Genomic DNA, 15,538 nt, shown 5'->3' with positions numbered 1-15,538 from the left:
CATCTTTGCTTGTTTTAAATTGACCGGTTACAGCCATCAAACGCGAGATAAATCTAATAAATCATGAGGGCCCGGTGAAGTTTTCAGTCCAGGTATGTTTTTAATTATTAGCAGAGAAAGACAAGTGATTATTTTATTAGTCACATGATTCTCAGCTGTTCTGAATCAACTCCATGATTTATTTTTAAAATTTTAAAACTGCAAATGTGGCCTTATTCTTTTCAAATATTTGTAAGTGTTGTAATGGTATAACCAACATATTCTGCCACAAACAAAAGTGATATTTGGTGTTACAGGCATTAAGGCAATTCATTATTATTTTCTTTTTTAAAGTATATTTTGGGCTTTTTATGCCTTTAATGGACAGTATAGTGGAGAGTGACAGGAAACAGGGAGGCAGAGAGAGGGGGAATGACATGCAGCGAAAGGCCGTCCGATGCGGGATTCGAACCGGGGCCAACTGCAGTGAGGACTGTAGCCTCTACACATGGGGCGCCTGCTTAGACCACTACGCTACATGACTCCCCATTATCATTTTCTTAATTGATTTATTTGCTGATAAATCCCTTGATTATTTGATTAACAAATAGTGAAAAATGCCCAGTGTCACTTTTAAACATCCAAAACCCAAATACATTCATTTTATAATGATATAAACCAGTGACAAGCAGAACATTTTAATCTCAGAACGTAGTACAAGGTAGATTAAAAAAGACTCAGACAAATAATCATTCAATATCAATTGATCAACAGATTGATGAATGTTTTAATTATTTTAAAATGGGTTTCACAGTCTGTTCTCTCACATACTTTATTGCATTCAGAAACCTTATTGCTGAAGAGGAGCTAGGACACATTCATGTAACAAAATAGTCTTAACTCACTAGATGTAGACCGTTGGTACAATCCTATCTTTGGCTGCAAATTTCACGTGGGATTTTTTTCCACTGTGTGCGTGTTACTGTTTTCAAAATCTACCTGGCAACGGGAAACAACAACAACAGCCTCCAAACTAGTTGTGGAATCGAATCTGATTTTACTACAGTCGCAGAGGTGTCAGAGGTGACTTTCCACATTTATGTCTCCGCACCGGCAACAGCTGTGGCCTAAGGCGTTTTGGTTTTTGGATTGTTCGTGCACAAGTACGTCTTTTCGTATGTCCTATTCTTGTGAATGCGATATCTCATGAACGCCATTCACCATTTTGTAGTAGCTGTATTTGAAGACGGATTAGTGGCACAACTAGGCTGACTCATTTCGAAGGCTCTGTCAAATGTGGCAGAAATGCTTCCTTCTTTTCCTGGGCAATGAAGGATTACGATGAGTGGATCCTTTGTTGCCCAGCCAATCACAAGATTCATCACATGCCAGTCATGACAGCAAACAACACCGACAAAGAACCCGAGGATTACACTTGTAAGTGTGAGTTTTGTGTTTCGGCTCAGTTCAACAGCTAACGGTGCAACTGTTAAAACCAAGGGTCTTCAAGTTTTTGCGGAGAAAAAGCTACGTGTTGTCAAGGTTGCTAGGTGACAGGAGCAACGCTTTGCGAGGCGACACTAAGGGCGGGCACAGCTGCTGACTCTGAACGAAAATCCTCCGTGAACCAGACCGTCTCATTTCAGTTCAGCCTTCGCATTCTACGACGGTCACGTACACCACACCTTCGTGGACTGTGTTCACAGCTGTACAATCAAACAATGCATCACGAAAAGTAGTGTACAACCGGTGGTCGCTAACCAAGCCATACATGCCATCGTGCACTGTGCTCACGCTGAAAGACAGAAAAGTGGCGCAGTAAAGTCCTCCACTTAGAACTCCCTGGATAGTGAGCAGGGAGCAGTGAATGACTGAGTGATTTCGGACACAACCTTGGACTCGAGGTTGAATTGATTAGATTTTGGTGGTCAAAGGTCAAGGTCACATTGATAAATACCTTTTATTAAATTCCTTCAAAGTCTTCTCTGGACAGACATGGATGTTAGCTGCAAACTTGACTGGCTGGGGGAGATGTACGACCAAGAGGCAGTAATTCTAGTGTTTCTCTGGCAGTGGCATTATTGACATTGACTTTACCAAAGTACGGTTCAGTTCACATGAGCTTCTGTGATACCAGTTTAATACGTTTCTGCAAGACCGAAAGCTGCATACAGGAAGCAAATTGTCTGTGGTTTTAACAAGACCAGTGAGATAAAGTAAAGGCAGACTTCACCTCTAGTGCAACGATTATCAGTAAAACCCGTGTTACACATTTTTGTGCCATTTACTTTTGCAGGGAATTTGCCATTTAAATGACAGTGGTCACCTCCCCACCATGCAAATGCTCCCCGTGACACTATTGCAAGGAAGGCCACCCTCACTGCGTCCTGGGCTCAGCGATGCTGATTGGTAGAAACAAGCCAGAGACCCCCCCCCCCCCCCCCCCCCCCCCCCCCCCCCCCCGTGGCACTTCACTTCAGCACTGACGCAGCTCTGTGGAGGTGTGTCTGGCTATGTGAATCCAGTAACTGAAGGAATGTAGTGAATACAGCATTTTTCACTTCTCTAGCTAAAAATACTTCTTTTTTCTTTTCTTTTACAGGAGCTGATAAAGACAGGCTAAAAGGAAACAAACAACACAGTAAAAATTTATGTCAAGGTCAATAACACATGGTTTCTGTGTTTTTAAGTTTAATGTGGATTCTCAGATTTTCACACATCAGCATAAAGGCATAGCCATTTTTTATCAAATGACATAAATGATGATATGTGACCTGTTTTGTTTTGTCTTTTCATGTAACTTGGATATAACAATGCAGGAAATAGAATATTAGGCAAATTAAGCTGTTGCACCTTAAAAAACATTCGAGTGCTCAGGCTTTGGGTTGAGAAAAGGCTGTGACCTTGCTTATCGTTAACATTTTCCAGAACAAAAACATGTTTTTTAAAGGTTTGAGTCCATAAGCAGCAAAAACAGCAACACTGAGCTACAGAAGCACATAAATTATTCTGATAAGGCTTTTTTTTGTCTTCAAGCTGTGCTTTGATTTTTTTCCAAATCGTTTGAGTTTTCTAGGTGCTTGTGCTTGAATGTGTCCTGTTCCCTACATTAACACGTCACTGTCACGTTCGACAGTGAAACGTCGCCACAGTGCTGATGAATCGACATGATTTTCTTCTATAAATCAATTTTTTTTTTTTTTCTTTTTCCAGGTTTGAAGCTTTTCCTGAGAGGCAGCGTGGGCGTTCAGTTCACCAGTGTCTTTATTTCCAGCAAGCGTTGGCAGGTGAGATTGACAGCTCACCTCAGGTTCAAAGGACACTTCGCCCGCCAAACGCACACAATGCTATGGACTCTCCGGTCTCCATTAGGCTTTAAGTCACATCCCGAAAATGACTTGATGTCCTTCTCCTCACGCTGGAAACAGGGTGGTGGAGGGGTGTGTGCATCCAACCATGGTGAGAGGATAATGGGAAAGCAAAGAGCATCATTACCTCTCTCCACGCTGCTCTGCACCTCTCGCCTCTCCACGGACTGTCAGGAAGAGACGGAGCGGACGCCGTCATTCTGACACTTTGGGATCAGGATTCCCCTTTAGTCTCCGACTACACTGTGAATATAAAAAGCTCAACAATGTTTTTATTGCTTCCGGCACAATCTGTACAGCAGCAGCTTTCACTACGTATAAGCTGTAAGCGGCGTCTAAAGCACGGACATCATGCACAGACGCCGGAAAGGTTTCCCAAAATTCACAGTTGATTTCAGAGCCGGCCCAAGGCAGACACGACCGACAGAACTCTCATTTAGTTTCCCCCGATCATTTTTATCATAATTTAAGATGCACTTCAAGGTTTTGTTGTTCCGCTGAACAAAACTGTAGCAGAAGGAAATTTACTTCAAAATCAGGGAGTGTATGATAAAACGTAAGATGGTGAGTTATGTGATTTCTAGTTGGGATTCTATGCTCAAGGATATTTAGGATTTTATTTTAGTACAAACCAGCAGTGAACCTAACATATACTTGCAGATATACTTGCCTTCAACCACAGGTTTGCGTAGACAACTGGCTGCAGTAACAGCGTAATTGTTCACCTATGCCTGTGTACTTTGTGTGTTACTGGAGGATACCTCTAGAGGGCACACCAGAGAGGTCAGACCCAATACACCTACAGGATTTGCATAAACCTGGCGACCCAGACTTTTTATTTTGTGGAAAGTGATTAGCAAAATGCGTAGCTAGCTCAGGCGAGTCATGACTGGTGGACAAACACACCATCGGCACCATCCCCAACGGCGCCGATGCATTTTCCGCCGTGCATGAACCTGTTGATCTCTGGCTTGTTTCCTTTTGCAGGTTTCCATGTCAACTTCTAAGATGGTACCGATCCATCACCACTTATTTGGACAAGCGTGTCGTAGCTAGCTCACGTTGTACACTTAAGGGTAATTGTGGACTCGGTCTATTAACTCGCTCATGTGAATATTGCATCTTGTAAATGTGTTGCATTAACGTGCATGCACAACCAACGCACAGACAGACGCAGGATATGTGAGGCAGCCGTCGTGTGCAGGTGTAGTTGAAAGCAAGTATATCTCTGGTCTTACAGAACTTTTTAAAATTAACCTCTTTTTTTATTATTTAGGTTTTAATGCTTTAATGCTTTGTCTTTTACATCATTTTTATATATGTATATTAGATTTTCTATTGTCACATTTTGGCTAGTGATGAATAAGCAATTATTTCTCATTACTTAAAATATAAAAGTTTATTAATTAAACTTAAAAACAAACATTGGACTGGGTTGCAGCATCACTATGCTTGTAAAGTCCTTCCTAAGTTTAACCGCTAGCTAGTTTCAATCAATGGGACTGAAATATCTAATTACGCCAACGTAACTGATGCCATCTAGTCAAATACACTGATGTTATTCTTCCTAGCTTGTCCATGTATAAAGCTGCCGTTTGTTTGGTTGGTTCAGTTGGTTAGATAACAGTTTCATCTGGCAGTTACTGGGTGTTAATATTTCCGAATCGCTGGTGCCACAGTTTTTGATCATGGTCCCTCTTCAGTAAATGGAATTAATAGCACAAGTTAATGTCTATAATATTTTATCACAAATATGTTTCCACCTTCATGTATGAACCTCTAAACTATTTTTGAGATTTGTTGGCTGCACACCAAACTTTGCTTTAAGAAAATTATAAAAGTGTACAAATAAGTTGTAACATCCTCTGCTTTTTGTTCAGCTTCTTAAATATTTACTATATTTTTTATTTATTCACATTATTGAGCAATTGTTTTAAATCGTAATCATATTTTCTTGCCGTTACGTTTGTGTGGTTGGGTGGGTGGGGTGGGGGGGGTTGGTAGTTTAGATCTTGCTCACGGTCCCAGAAAGCTTTGGGCCGGCCCTGCATGAGCATGAGTTCATCTCAGAAGGCAGACAGCATCTACAGCTGGAAAATGATGGCTTTTCAATTTCAGTCAGAGCTCGGATCCGTGTTTCTTATTTATTTATTTATTTATTTTTATGATCAGTAGGTTGTGCTCTTTTTTTTGTTCTTGCCTTCAGACCTTTGGTATGGGAAAGCTGCCGCAGTTTTGCAGGCAGTTTTTAAAGGATTTACAGTGTTTGGTGCCTGTGCACCTTTTTTTTTTTTTTTTTCCATGTTCTTTGCTTTTCGTCTTTCCATTTTTGAGACATTCGGCTGAATCCACAATCTGTCGCTCCCAACATTTGGTAATTATTCCCCCTCAAACACACCTCCCCCAGCCGACCTCCCCCCTTCCCATGAGCCAGAAAATCTCAGCTGAAAACTCCACATTTCACCGCTCGGCCATGAGGATTAAACATATTCCTGGAGGCTGTAGCTGTCCTTGATGTCTTTTGGAGGGAGTTTGGAAGGAGACGAGTAGAGCCTCTGCTCCTGGTCCTTTTCAGGTTTCTCCTGCAGAGCTTTCTTCTGCTTCACTTTGCATTTCATCTGCAGCTGGACAGTTTTGTTTTGTCTTTTTTTTGGCTGTTCTCGCTCCGTCCGCGGCTCCCGTCCCCGCTGCCCGTCGTGGTACAGCGCAGGTCTGTCAGGGTTGCTGGAGGAAGTGTAGTCCGGTCGTCTCGTTCTTTTTCCGGGACATGACAAACAAAAAATGACCCCTCCAGCCAGGAGGAAGCCGGCCGAGATAAACGTGACACATAGAGCTCCTCCAGGCTGATATTTACTGCTGTCCGGCAGGTCCGTGGTCAGGAAGGTGGTGATGACTTCATTGGTGAACCAGGACGCGGGGACCAGGCAGAGGAAGCTGGCCAGGATGAAGCAGCCCCCTGCAGCGATGGCTGTATGCCCCTTCGCTCGGTGGCTGCCCCCCCAGCGGGTACATTTGAGCCCCAGCGAGGCGAGGCATAGTCCAAACGCTGCCACCATGCAGGACAGAACCATAGCGGCCCGTGTGGTCTGCAGATAAGCCGGCAGCGACAGCACCGAGTTCTTCATGGTGCAGCTGAAGACGCCGGAGGTGTACCAGACGCAGTCCATCCACAGACCCTGCATCTGCGAGATGGGGGTCATGATGTTGGACCAGACGTTGATGCTCACCTTCCAGTTGGGCAGCAGAGTGGCTACAGTGGCACCGAGGACGCCCAGGAGCGCCAGAGCGAACGCCAGGATCTGAACGGCGGTAGACAGCATGGCTCAGCCCCCCCTGTCCAGCTCCGGTCCCTGTTGGCGCTGTGGCGTCCCGGGCGGGTCCTGACAGCAGATAATTCCTCAACACAGGCTCCAGCGGGCTGCAACCAGAGGAGAAATGAGAATTGAAGTGAGCATGGGAGCGTGACGGACGCACAGCTGAGGCTGCTGATGGGAATGCCTTTTTTGATTTCTGTTTTGGGGGGGGGTGCGCTCGATGATTGCCTGCATTAGTTACTCTGCAGCTGATGTGGTGATCATTGACACTCAATTATGTCCATTTAAAGCTGCAGCGTCCCTTGGCTCCACTCCTCCTGAGCTTTTTTTTTCCCACTGCAAGAAACATGACTGCAGAGCCAAAACTAAAGCTCTGTCACAGTGAAGTTATTTCTTCTCATTTATTCAACCCCAATCTCTTAATGGAGTTGCACATCTGCTGCAAGAGGAGAAATGAATTGTCGGTGAAGTTGTATGAAAACTGGAGCCTTACCTGCGTTGTGTCTTCGGCAGCGTCTCTTGAAGTGATTGCTGAGGACGGAGCAGAGAAGAAGCGGTGTGAATGAAAACACAGGGTGTGTGGGTTAACAGCCTCTAACTACCCCTCTGCCTGCCGTCTCCTTGGCAACTGTACATACAGTTTCGTCCCATTCTGCATCCTGGAAAAGATGCACCATGCGTTCTTTCTTTCTTTCTTTTTTTTTTTCACCCTGCAATTTCATTGTGAATGGAAGAAACCTTCATACAAACAAAACTGACCGGAGTCTGGTTCAGGAAACAGGTTTTTGTTTCTAACCTGAAGGTCACCGGCTCTTGCTGAAGGAGCCGCAGAGCAGCGTTCTTATCTGATGAGTTGATGGCGGAGTACGACACTCTCACAACACCGCAGAAATGGTTTTCTTTGTCGCTTTCGACCACATGAAAGCAGCCGTTTACCTGAAAATGATTGTTTTAATCCTTTTCTTTGGATGACACTGGTTAGATTTAGTTTTTGTGCCCTGGATTGCTGAACTACAGCCACTGAAAGAGTTTTATGAGCATTTGTAAAATGCAGCACTACCTCTTGAAAATGACAATAAGCATGAAGGTAAAAGCTCATTACCGATTATTACTGATAATATCTGCTGGTCAGAGCGTTTCGCTTTCAGACGACTGACAGGATCATTCGTGCTTTTAAAACAATCAACATGCGCCATCGGTTCGTCATTTCGTCTTCGTTTGGTGATAAAACCGCTGAGCTGTTCTTTGTCCGGCTGCAGTGTGAATCAAGGTGTCGCCCATCATGTGACTGTGTGAAGAATCGCCCACTGCAACACAGTGATAAGCGTCCGCAGCCCACCCACCCATTCTGTAGTGATGGGACCCAGCAGTCAGTCAGTGGCAGCCTATTATTACCATAATCCTCCAGTCTCTGTCTTATCAGCCTCAGACCTGCACAGACACGAGCTGCTTCCACCAAACTGGAAACAATAAACACACATTTTCTCCCTCGGTTTCACCGACCAGCTCCTCTATGGGAAAATGCAACATTTAAGACGCTGTTGGCGTCATTTCAACCATCATCACACTTAATTAATGTTGTTGTGTTGATATAAAAACTCATAACAAATAAAAACACAGTTGAGACGACTCAGTTTCCCACCAGAGATGCAGAGCAATGACGTCATCATGAACGGCAAACCAGGACTTACTGTAGGTTAAATGTGGGCAGATTTCTAATGGAGGTTCTGAACTGTGGGCAGATAAAACAACAGTTCCCAGTGTTTTTGACTTTTGGCCCCATAAAATGAAGACATTTTTACCTGTGACAACATTACAGGTTATGGACAGTTATTAGTTATGAGCAATTCAACCAAAGAGTGACTTTACCTTCTCAGGTTGTTACATCTGAGGAGTGTTTTCTGGCCTAAAGATCTGGAAATTACTGCAAATATTTGATTAAAGTTGTAAAAAAAAAAAAAAAGATATTATTTTGTGTATGTATATTTCTCATCCCTTCAACAATCCTGTACCTCTTAAGATTTATCTTGACACATGGGGAGGCCTTGACTCTAGGTTGAAAAACACTGAAATAAATGAAAAATGAAATAGAAATAAATAAAACTAGATAAAACACGCACAAAAACAAAAGAAGAATAAAACAGTCCAAGTATGGAGTCTAGAGTGTGCCTCCACACTAATTATAGCAATTTTCTGTGTTTGTTTATGATCCATAAAAAAATTGATATGCTTAAAGAAACAATTTTAAATTGTTTAATTAAAGTTACATGTAAAGGTTGCATTAACCAAGCCACAGAGTTTCTGCATGAGCTCTGATGGACTCTTTTGTTATTTTTAATACATAATTTAAAAGAACAATTTATTAATTTGTGCTTTATAAATGCATCAGTTCATTAATTGCTCATTGTTGAAAATAATAATTGTGGTGGCACACTCCAGACTCCATACCAAAAACCCGTCAGTGTTACTCAGGAGCTGCTGCAGCCGGTAAAAACGTGAAACATTGCAGCCTGATTAAAATGGCTGATAGTAAAGTGCAGGCCTCTGCCAAGGCCAGTGTCAAACAACACGCACCAGACTGCGGAGAAAAAAAAATCGAATTCATAGTAAGTGATCCGGATCTGCCCCAGAATTTAATGGGTTCTGCCCCACCAAATTTGAGAAAATGCAAATCGGTTCAGCGCTTTTTGTGCAGACCAGCTGACAAACAGACAAACAGACAGAGTGAAAACATAAAAATAATAATAATAATTGTGATTGTAATTGGTGATGCAAGTAAACCAAGATCAACAGTATAAAACACAATTAAAATGATACAAAAAACAAATAAAAACATGTAGGTAGTTAAATATGTACTTAAAAACAGAGAGACTAAACTGACAATAAAAGATCGGACACAGTATTTTAAATCTGCGTTGTCTCAATCGGGTTAATTTAGTTGATGTCTACTTCTTTTCATATGAAACATTTGAAAATAATAAATAATAAAAAGATCTGACCACTTGTACTGAACACATTATATACATTCATTTTTGATGTCATTTTGGTCTTGACTTCTTGGTTTCTATGGACGCTTATTGTAAATGACTTTGCACAAAAGTGTGTAATGTAACAAAAAGTCCAAATATCCTAAGAAGCATTTCCAGCAGCATTTTTGATATTAAGATAAAAGACTCTCTGACATCTGAGAACTGACTTAAATTCATTAGGAAAATTTAATCCAGAAAACAACAAATAAGCAAACGTGAACTGTAACTTTGGTTGATTCTTAAGCTTTCAGCAGCCGAATGTCAGAGCATCCTTGAATGCATCAACTGTTTCGTCTGTTTCATCTATTATAATAAGAATAATGTTTGATGTTTAATGTTTAAAAAAAAATAATTTATAATACAGGGGAATAAATCTGATCTGGGAAAAACTAAACTGGTTAAAGCTTAAAGTCTAGAAAATGTCAACAAATGTACAAATATATTTACTCTGATTTAAAACAGAAAAACAGGAAATCTGCGCGTTTGAAACAAACAGTGAACTGTCAGAATTGTTGTTATGAACTTATTGTTTTTGTTAACTTATTAATGGTCTGTGTGTTATTAATGTGCTCAGACATGTAAAAGCAGCGGTGTGCCTCTTTAAGTCGCGTGTATAATAACTCATGTCGGGCTGCTGCAGTGTTCAGAGCTGCTCTGGTCGCGGTGGCAGTGTTTGTCCCACATACTGAAGAGTGTGTTAGTATCCAGCTGCTCTGTGGGTCGTTCAGTGATGTGGAACGAGGTGGCGGTCTATTAGAACCAGACTCTGGAGGTTTGACTCGACGCCCGCAGGCCTTCGCAGTCTGAATGGAAACACACGTCCTGCTGCCGCAGAGCACAGAGGACGAACTGAGAACATTTCTATCAGACATTTCCTCTCTTACATATCGTCCTCTGATCTGGTTTAATGTGTTCAGTTTATGTTTTATTTCAGCAGCGGTGTCTTTAGTTTATCTCTCCACCTCAGTGTCCTGGTTTGGAGGTTGTGTTTTTTGTCTTTTTACGCTGGTAATTTGACAAGTCTCAGTTTGTGTCACAGAGGTAACCATCAGTTTCTCTAAAAGATGATTAACCATACAGACATGTAATATATATGTCCCTATGTCAGGAGTGATGTTGCCATATATGTTACCTATAAAGGGATATATTATTATGACGTATATAAAGACTGGATAAATTAAGATATAAGTATATATATATATATATATATATGAAATACCCATGGTAAAACTTTGTATATGTACATTTATTAGAAATATCTATAGCATATGATGAATTTTTATATATATATTGTATATCATGTTGCAACCATATTTGTTTATGATATATATTTATTTACTAAATCTATACAAGTTTATTAAAACAACATGCTTTGTTCATTCTCTATTCAATTCAATGTTTTTATATTTTTCTTAATTTTCTAATTATTTTCTAAAGACATTACATCTAAAAAAAAATATCTACAGCAAAAGACGCTAAAATTACACAGTTTTGTCCATGAATCTTCTGAGGCAGTAAATCCTGAGTAAACTGAAATGTTCAGCGTGAGTGTGAGTGCTGTTGTTTATATTGTGTATATTATATAATATATATTTGTATATTATATATTTATATAATATTGTAAGGTCTTGACCTTATCTTGCAGTGGCCTTGAGATAATGTATGTTGTGATTTGGAGCTATACAAATAAAATGTAATTGAATGAACTGAATTGATTGTTTATATTTGAATCATTTATCTGATGTTCTCTCCACTGACAATAGTGGCACTTATTTATTATACATATATACATACTGTATATATTTGCAAAATGGGTGAGTTAATAAAAAACTCAGATCTGATCAGGTCAGATCTGTTTGATTACTGACTCTAGTTGAAGGCGAGGAGATGTGATAAACCAGCTCACTCTATCTGAGCAGATTCATTTTAGGATGTTTTAACTTTTTAATTTTGACGTGAAAGGACACAGTGAGAAGCTGGTGGCCGACAAGAAGAGTTAGCTTTAATTTGCATGGATTTCAAGACATATTGGATGAAATGTTACAGAAGAACAAGACGTTTTGTGTTAACGTACAAATTCTTTAACACGGATTACGACTGTGTCCACAGAGGCCTGTGATCCTTCAGTCTTTAATCCAGTGTGGCACAAATTAGCTTCACATAGAAGCAGACGGCATGACCTCTGACCCCACAGCCTCAGTGATAATAGTTTGGAGCTGAATCAAACCATCTGGCAGAAACAACCCACCCCACCACCACCACCCCCACCCCCCGCCACCGCCACCCCCACCCCCACCCCCACACCCACACCCACCCCCACACCCACCCCCGAGGCTCCATTAGCCATCAATCAGCAGAGGGACAGGAATATAAATGAACCGCTTTATCTCAGCTGAACACATACACACACACACACACACACACACACATTTTTCCTGTTACAGCCACATATTCACACCAGGAGAACTCAGAGCAATGATGGAGAAAAAATCTGTTTTTAATATAAATTATCTCCTTCATGCTGTTTGTCCTGTCTCATGTAGCTTCACACTCTCACTGTGGATCACTTAGTGTTCATGTGGTTTTTAGTTTGATTGTGGAGTGAGATGTGTGCATATATATATATATATATATATATATATATATATATATACTGTATATCAGGTATTTTGTGTCATATTTGAAAGCCCTGGAAGGTATTTTACAGGTTAACAAACTCTTGTCATAAAAACTCAAACTTTGTTGTTGTCTTCAAACTTCCAGTTGACTGAATGCAACACACCAAATGACATGAAATCAAGAGGAGGAAATACGTCATTTACTGTTGAGTATGGGTTGAGTCAGTAAATTGAAAGTCATATATACATACATATATATACTGTATGTGTGTGTGTGACTTGGGCTTCAGAGCAGTGGGCAGTGTGTGGATAAAATCATTAATGCTAAACATGTTTCAGATCCCACTAAATACCTGGAGGAGAAAAATGATAAAGAAATAAATTTAGATTTACAATTAGGATTCTCTTTCTTTTTTTTTTTGCATGAATTTTTAATCTGAGAATAGTGACTTGTTGAGTTAATAATTTGTATGACTTAAAATAATTTACTCCTGGTTGAGTCTTCAATATTAATTAAATAAATGCAATATTATGAGTTAAAGAAACAGGAATAAAAATGGACAAAACATATAAAGAGATGATCAAATATATTGTAAAACTCAGTTCACTGTATTATGTCATCCTTTTCATAATAACTTCTATTACGTCTATTACAGGTACTTTCTGTCACTCAATATTTTAGATTTCAAAAAGTAATATTTTTTTTCCATTGTCAATCAAGACAAACAGGTCAGAGCCAGTTTTGTGACTAACACACATAATTCAACAGCCAGACAGTAATGTACAGTGTATTACAGTATATTATATTGCTACCATTGTACAATGGATATGCAGGACAAAGTGTAGCTATAAGTCAAACTTCAGTCTCTATTTCCTTCCTATTTATTTTTAAATGTGACGTGTGAATATTGTTTTATGGCAGAGTTGAAAAGCGTGAACTTGAACCTTAAAAAAGAAAGAACAAGAGTAAAATCAGAAACTCAAAACTCACCAGGAGACGGAGATGTGATGTGTTCATCATCCTACAGTTCCTTTGAGGACACACACACACACACACACACACACACACACACACACACACACACACACTCACACATACACAGGTCCATGAATGAAAACACACTGGGTCAGAGGTCACAGTCAGGTGTGTGTGTTTAAAGCAGATGAGGTCTAGTTCAGCACATTCCTGCTCTGCAAACACAACACACTGCTTGTGTCGGACAGTGGTTGGTCAAACTGCCGCCCGTGGGCCAAATCTGGCCCTCAAACAAGAACATCTGGCCTCCCGGTGAAAGCTGAAGTTTTCCTGCTTATAGATCACACTGAAACATGAATGTTCTATTCAATTCAATTTTATTTAAACAGCGCTTAATCATAACAGAAGTTATCTCAGGACACTTTTAGACTGTACTATTTAAATTGTGGATAACAACGTAAATCCTAATACATCTGGAGATGCATGTTAACCACAGATGTGCTTTATTATTGTATCTGTACGATAATTCAGCCCTTTGTATGATGCATGATCAGTTATTCTAAAAACCTGTACATATACAATAATTTTGACTTATCATAGTTTTATCCATCAGCTACACCACTCATACTTCGAGGGTCACAAGGGGGCAGGAATCAATCTCAGCTGATATTCGGCGAGAGGTGGGGTACATCAGTAAGTAATTTAGACCAGTTAACCTGCATGTGAATGAACTGTGGGAGGAAGCCGGAGGAAACCGATGCATGCACACGGTTTCTCCCACAGGAGTAAAATGGTGTAGAGCTGATTTTGAACCAGCTGGATTATTCATCCTAACATAAAAATGTCGATAATGGTTCATGGAAAACTTATATTGGGATATTCATGGAGGGATTACATATCCTATATGGCCTGGGAACACCTTGGGATCCCCCAGGAGGAGCTGGAAAGTGTTGCCGGATGTCTGAAACCTCCTGTTTAGCCTGCTGCCACCTCTACCCAGCCACTGATAAGTGGAAGAAAATGGATGGATGGAAAACTGATACTCGATCTGCCATTGATGATTCATCTTATTTACGGTCAGGTCATAGTTTGGTATTATTTATGGTCCTAAAATGTTCACCTGCATGGTACCAGCTCAACTTGACTTTATTCGCCTTTTTTGGTTTTCCATTGGACAAAAGTTGTGGATAGTACCTGGTACCTGATACATTTTTTGGTATCACCTCCACTGAGACTCCAAGCGAGCATCACGCTTGTACACTTTGGACAAAACGGTCATCAAATAGGTATTAAATTACAGTCAATGTGATAACAGTTACTATTATGATACATTTCATGATAAAAATTATTGGTGTGTCTTGCTTTCCAGCTGTAAATAAAGATGAAGTAGAGACATGTCTGTTATATGTGTATGAATGTGTTATAAAGGGGGTTCTTTCTCCTCTATCCAGCAGTAACTGTGGCAACAAGAGCTGGAGTGACTCAGCATCAGACACACACTTTTTTTTCTTTCCTTTTTAAAAATTTAATTTGCTCAGTCTCCAGAACAGAAGATTTAGAGTCTTCTGGGACACTGAAGTGAAATCAGACTGAAATAAATAAAAGACCATATTATCAAAGCCAAACAATCTTAATGTTCCTCTGTGAGAAAAGAATGAACTCCTACATTGTTCTTTTCATTTTTTTTTACCCATTGTTTTTAGTCTGAGGAGAACAAAGAGACTCGCTGCTCAGATGTCACAATGAAGAAAAGACTGAACAGGCATGCTAACATGTTAAACCTGCTACACATCAGTAGGAAAGACTCTGACCGTGGACTCTATCTGCATATGATCTGTGGCTGAACAAAATGAAGAAGTGAAAGAAAGAAAACAGCATCTGTTTAACAAGAACACGACTGTGGAGGAGGAATTCACAAGCAGCAACCACCCTAAAAATGAAGCTAATACACAAGTGCCAAAAACTGCAGTTCCTTGAATGGCCACTTGAGGCTGGCTCCAAAAGTGAGTCAACATCCATAGACTCCCAGCTTTACAGCAGAATGTTGGGCAATTTCACAAAGCGGCAAAGTTTGGAACTACTAAACTATGTTTATCATTCATTCATTTAACTTCTGACGACAACTTGAGCTATTCTTATAGGCGTGGATGAGGGAAACCATGAATTGATGGAACTGTGTTAAGACAGAGTGCAAGTTAAAATTTTAAGTAAATGGTGATTTCAAAAAATGTCCTTGCACACCTCTAAGTTTTAG

At 40.4% G+C, this 15,538-nt stretch overlaps 1 protein-coding gene across 1 annotated transcript; it reads right to left on the bottom strand.

Moving 5' to 3' along the window:
* Nucleotides 1-2,444: 2,444 nt before the first annotated feature.
* Nucleotides 2,445-9,419, bottom strand: LOC130187493 (claudin-20-like). The gene is made up of 2 exons (XM_056405164.1): nt 7,155-9,419; nt 2,445-6,765 (listed from the first exon to the last, which is right to left on the bottom strand). Exon 2 carries the CDS (start codon nt 6,665-6,667, stop codon nt 5,828-5,830), a length of 840 nt encoding a protein of 279 aa, XP_056261139.1. The 5' UTR covers nt 6,668-6,765; nt 7,155-9,419; the 3' UTR covers nt 2,445-5,827.
* Between the last annotated feature and the right edge of the window lie 6,119 nt (nt 9,420-15,538).

The sequence above is a fragment of the Seriola aureovittata genome, chromosome 19 (assembly GCF_021018895.1).
Source record: "Seriola aureovittata isolate HTS-2021-v1 ecotype China chromosome 19, ASM2101889v1, whole genome shotgun sequence".
In the NCBI taxonomy this organism is placed as follows: Eukaryota; Metazoa; Chordata; class Actinopteri; order Carangiformes; family Carangidae; genus Seriola; species Seriola aureovittata.
This window is presented reverse-complemented; position numbering and strand designations above follow the sequence as displayed.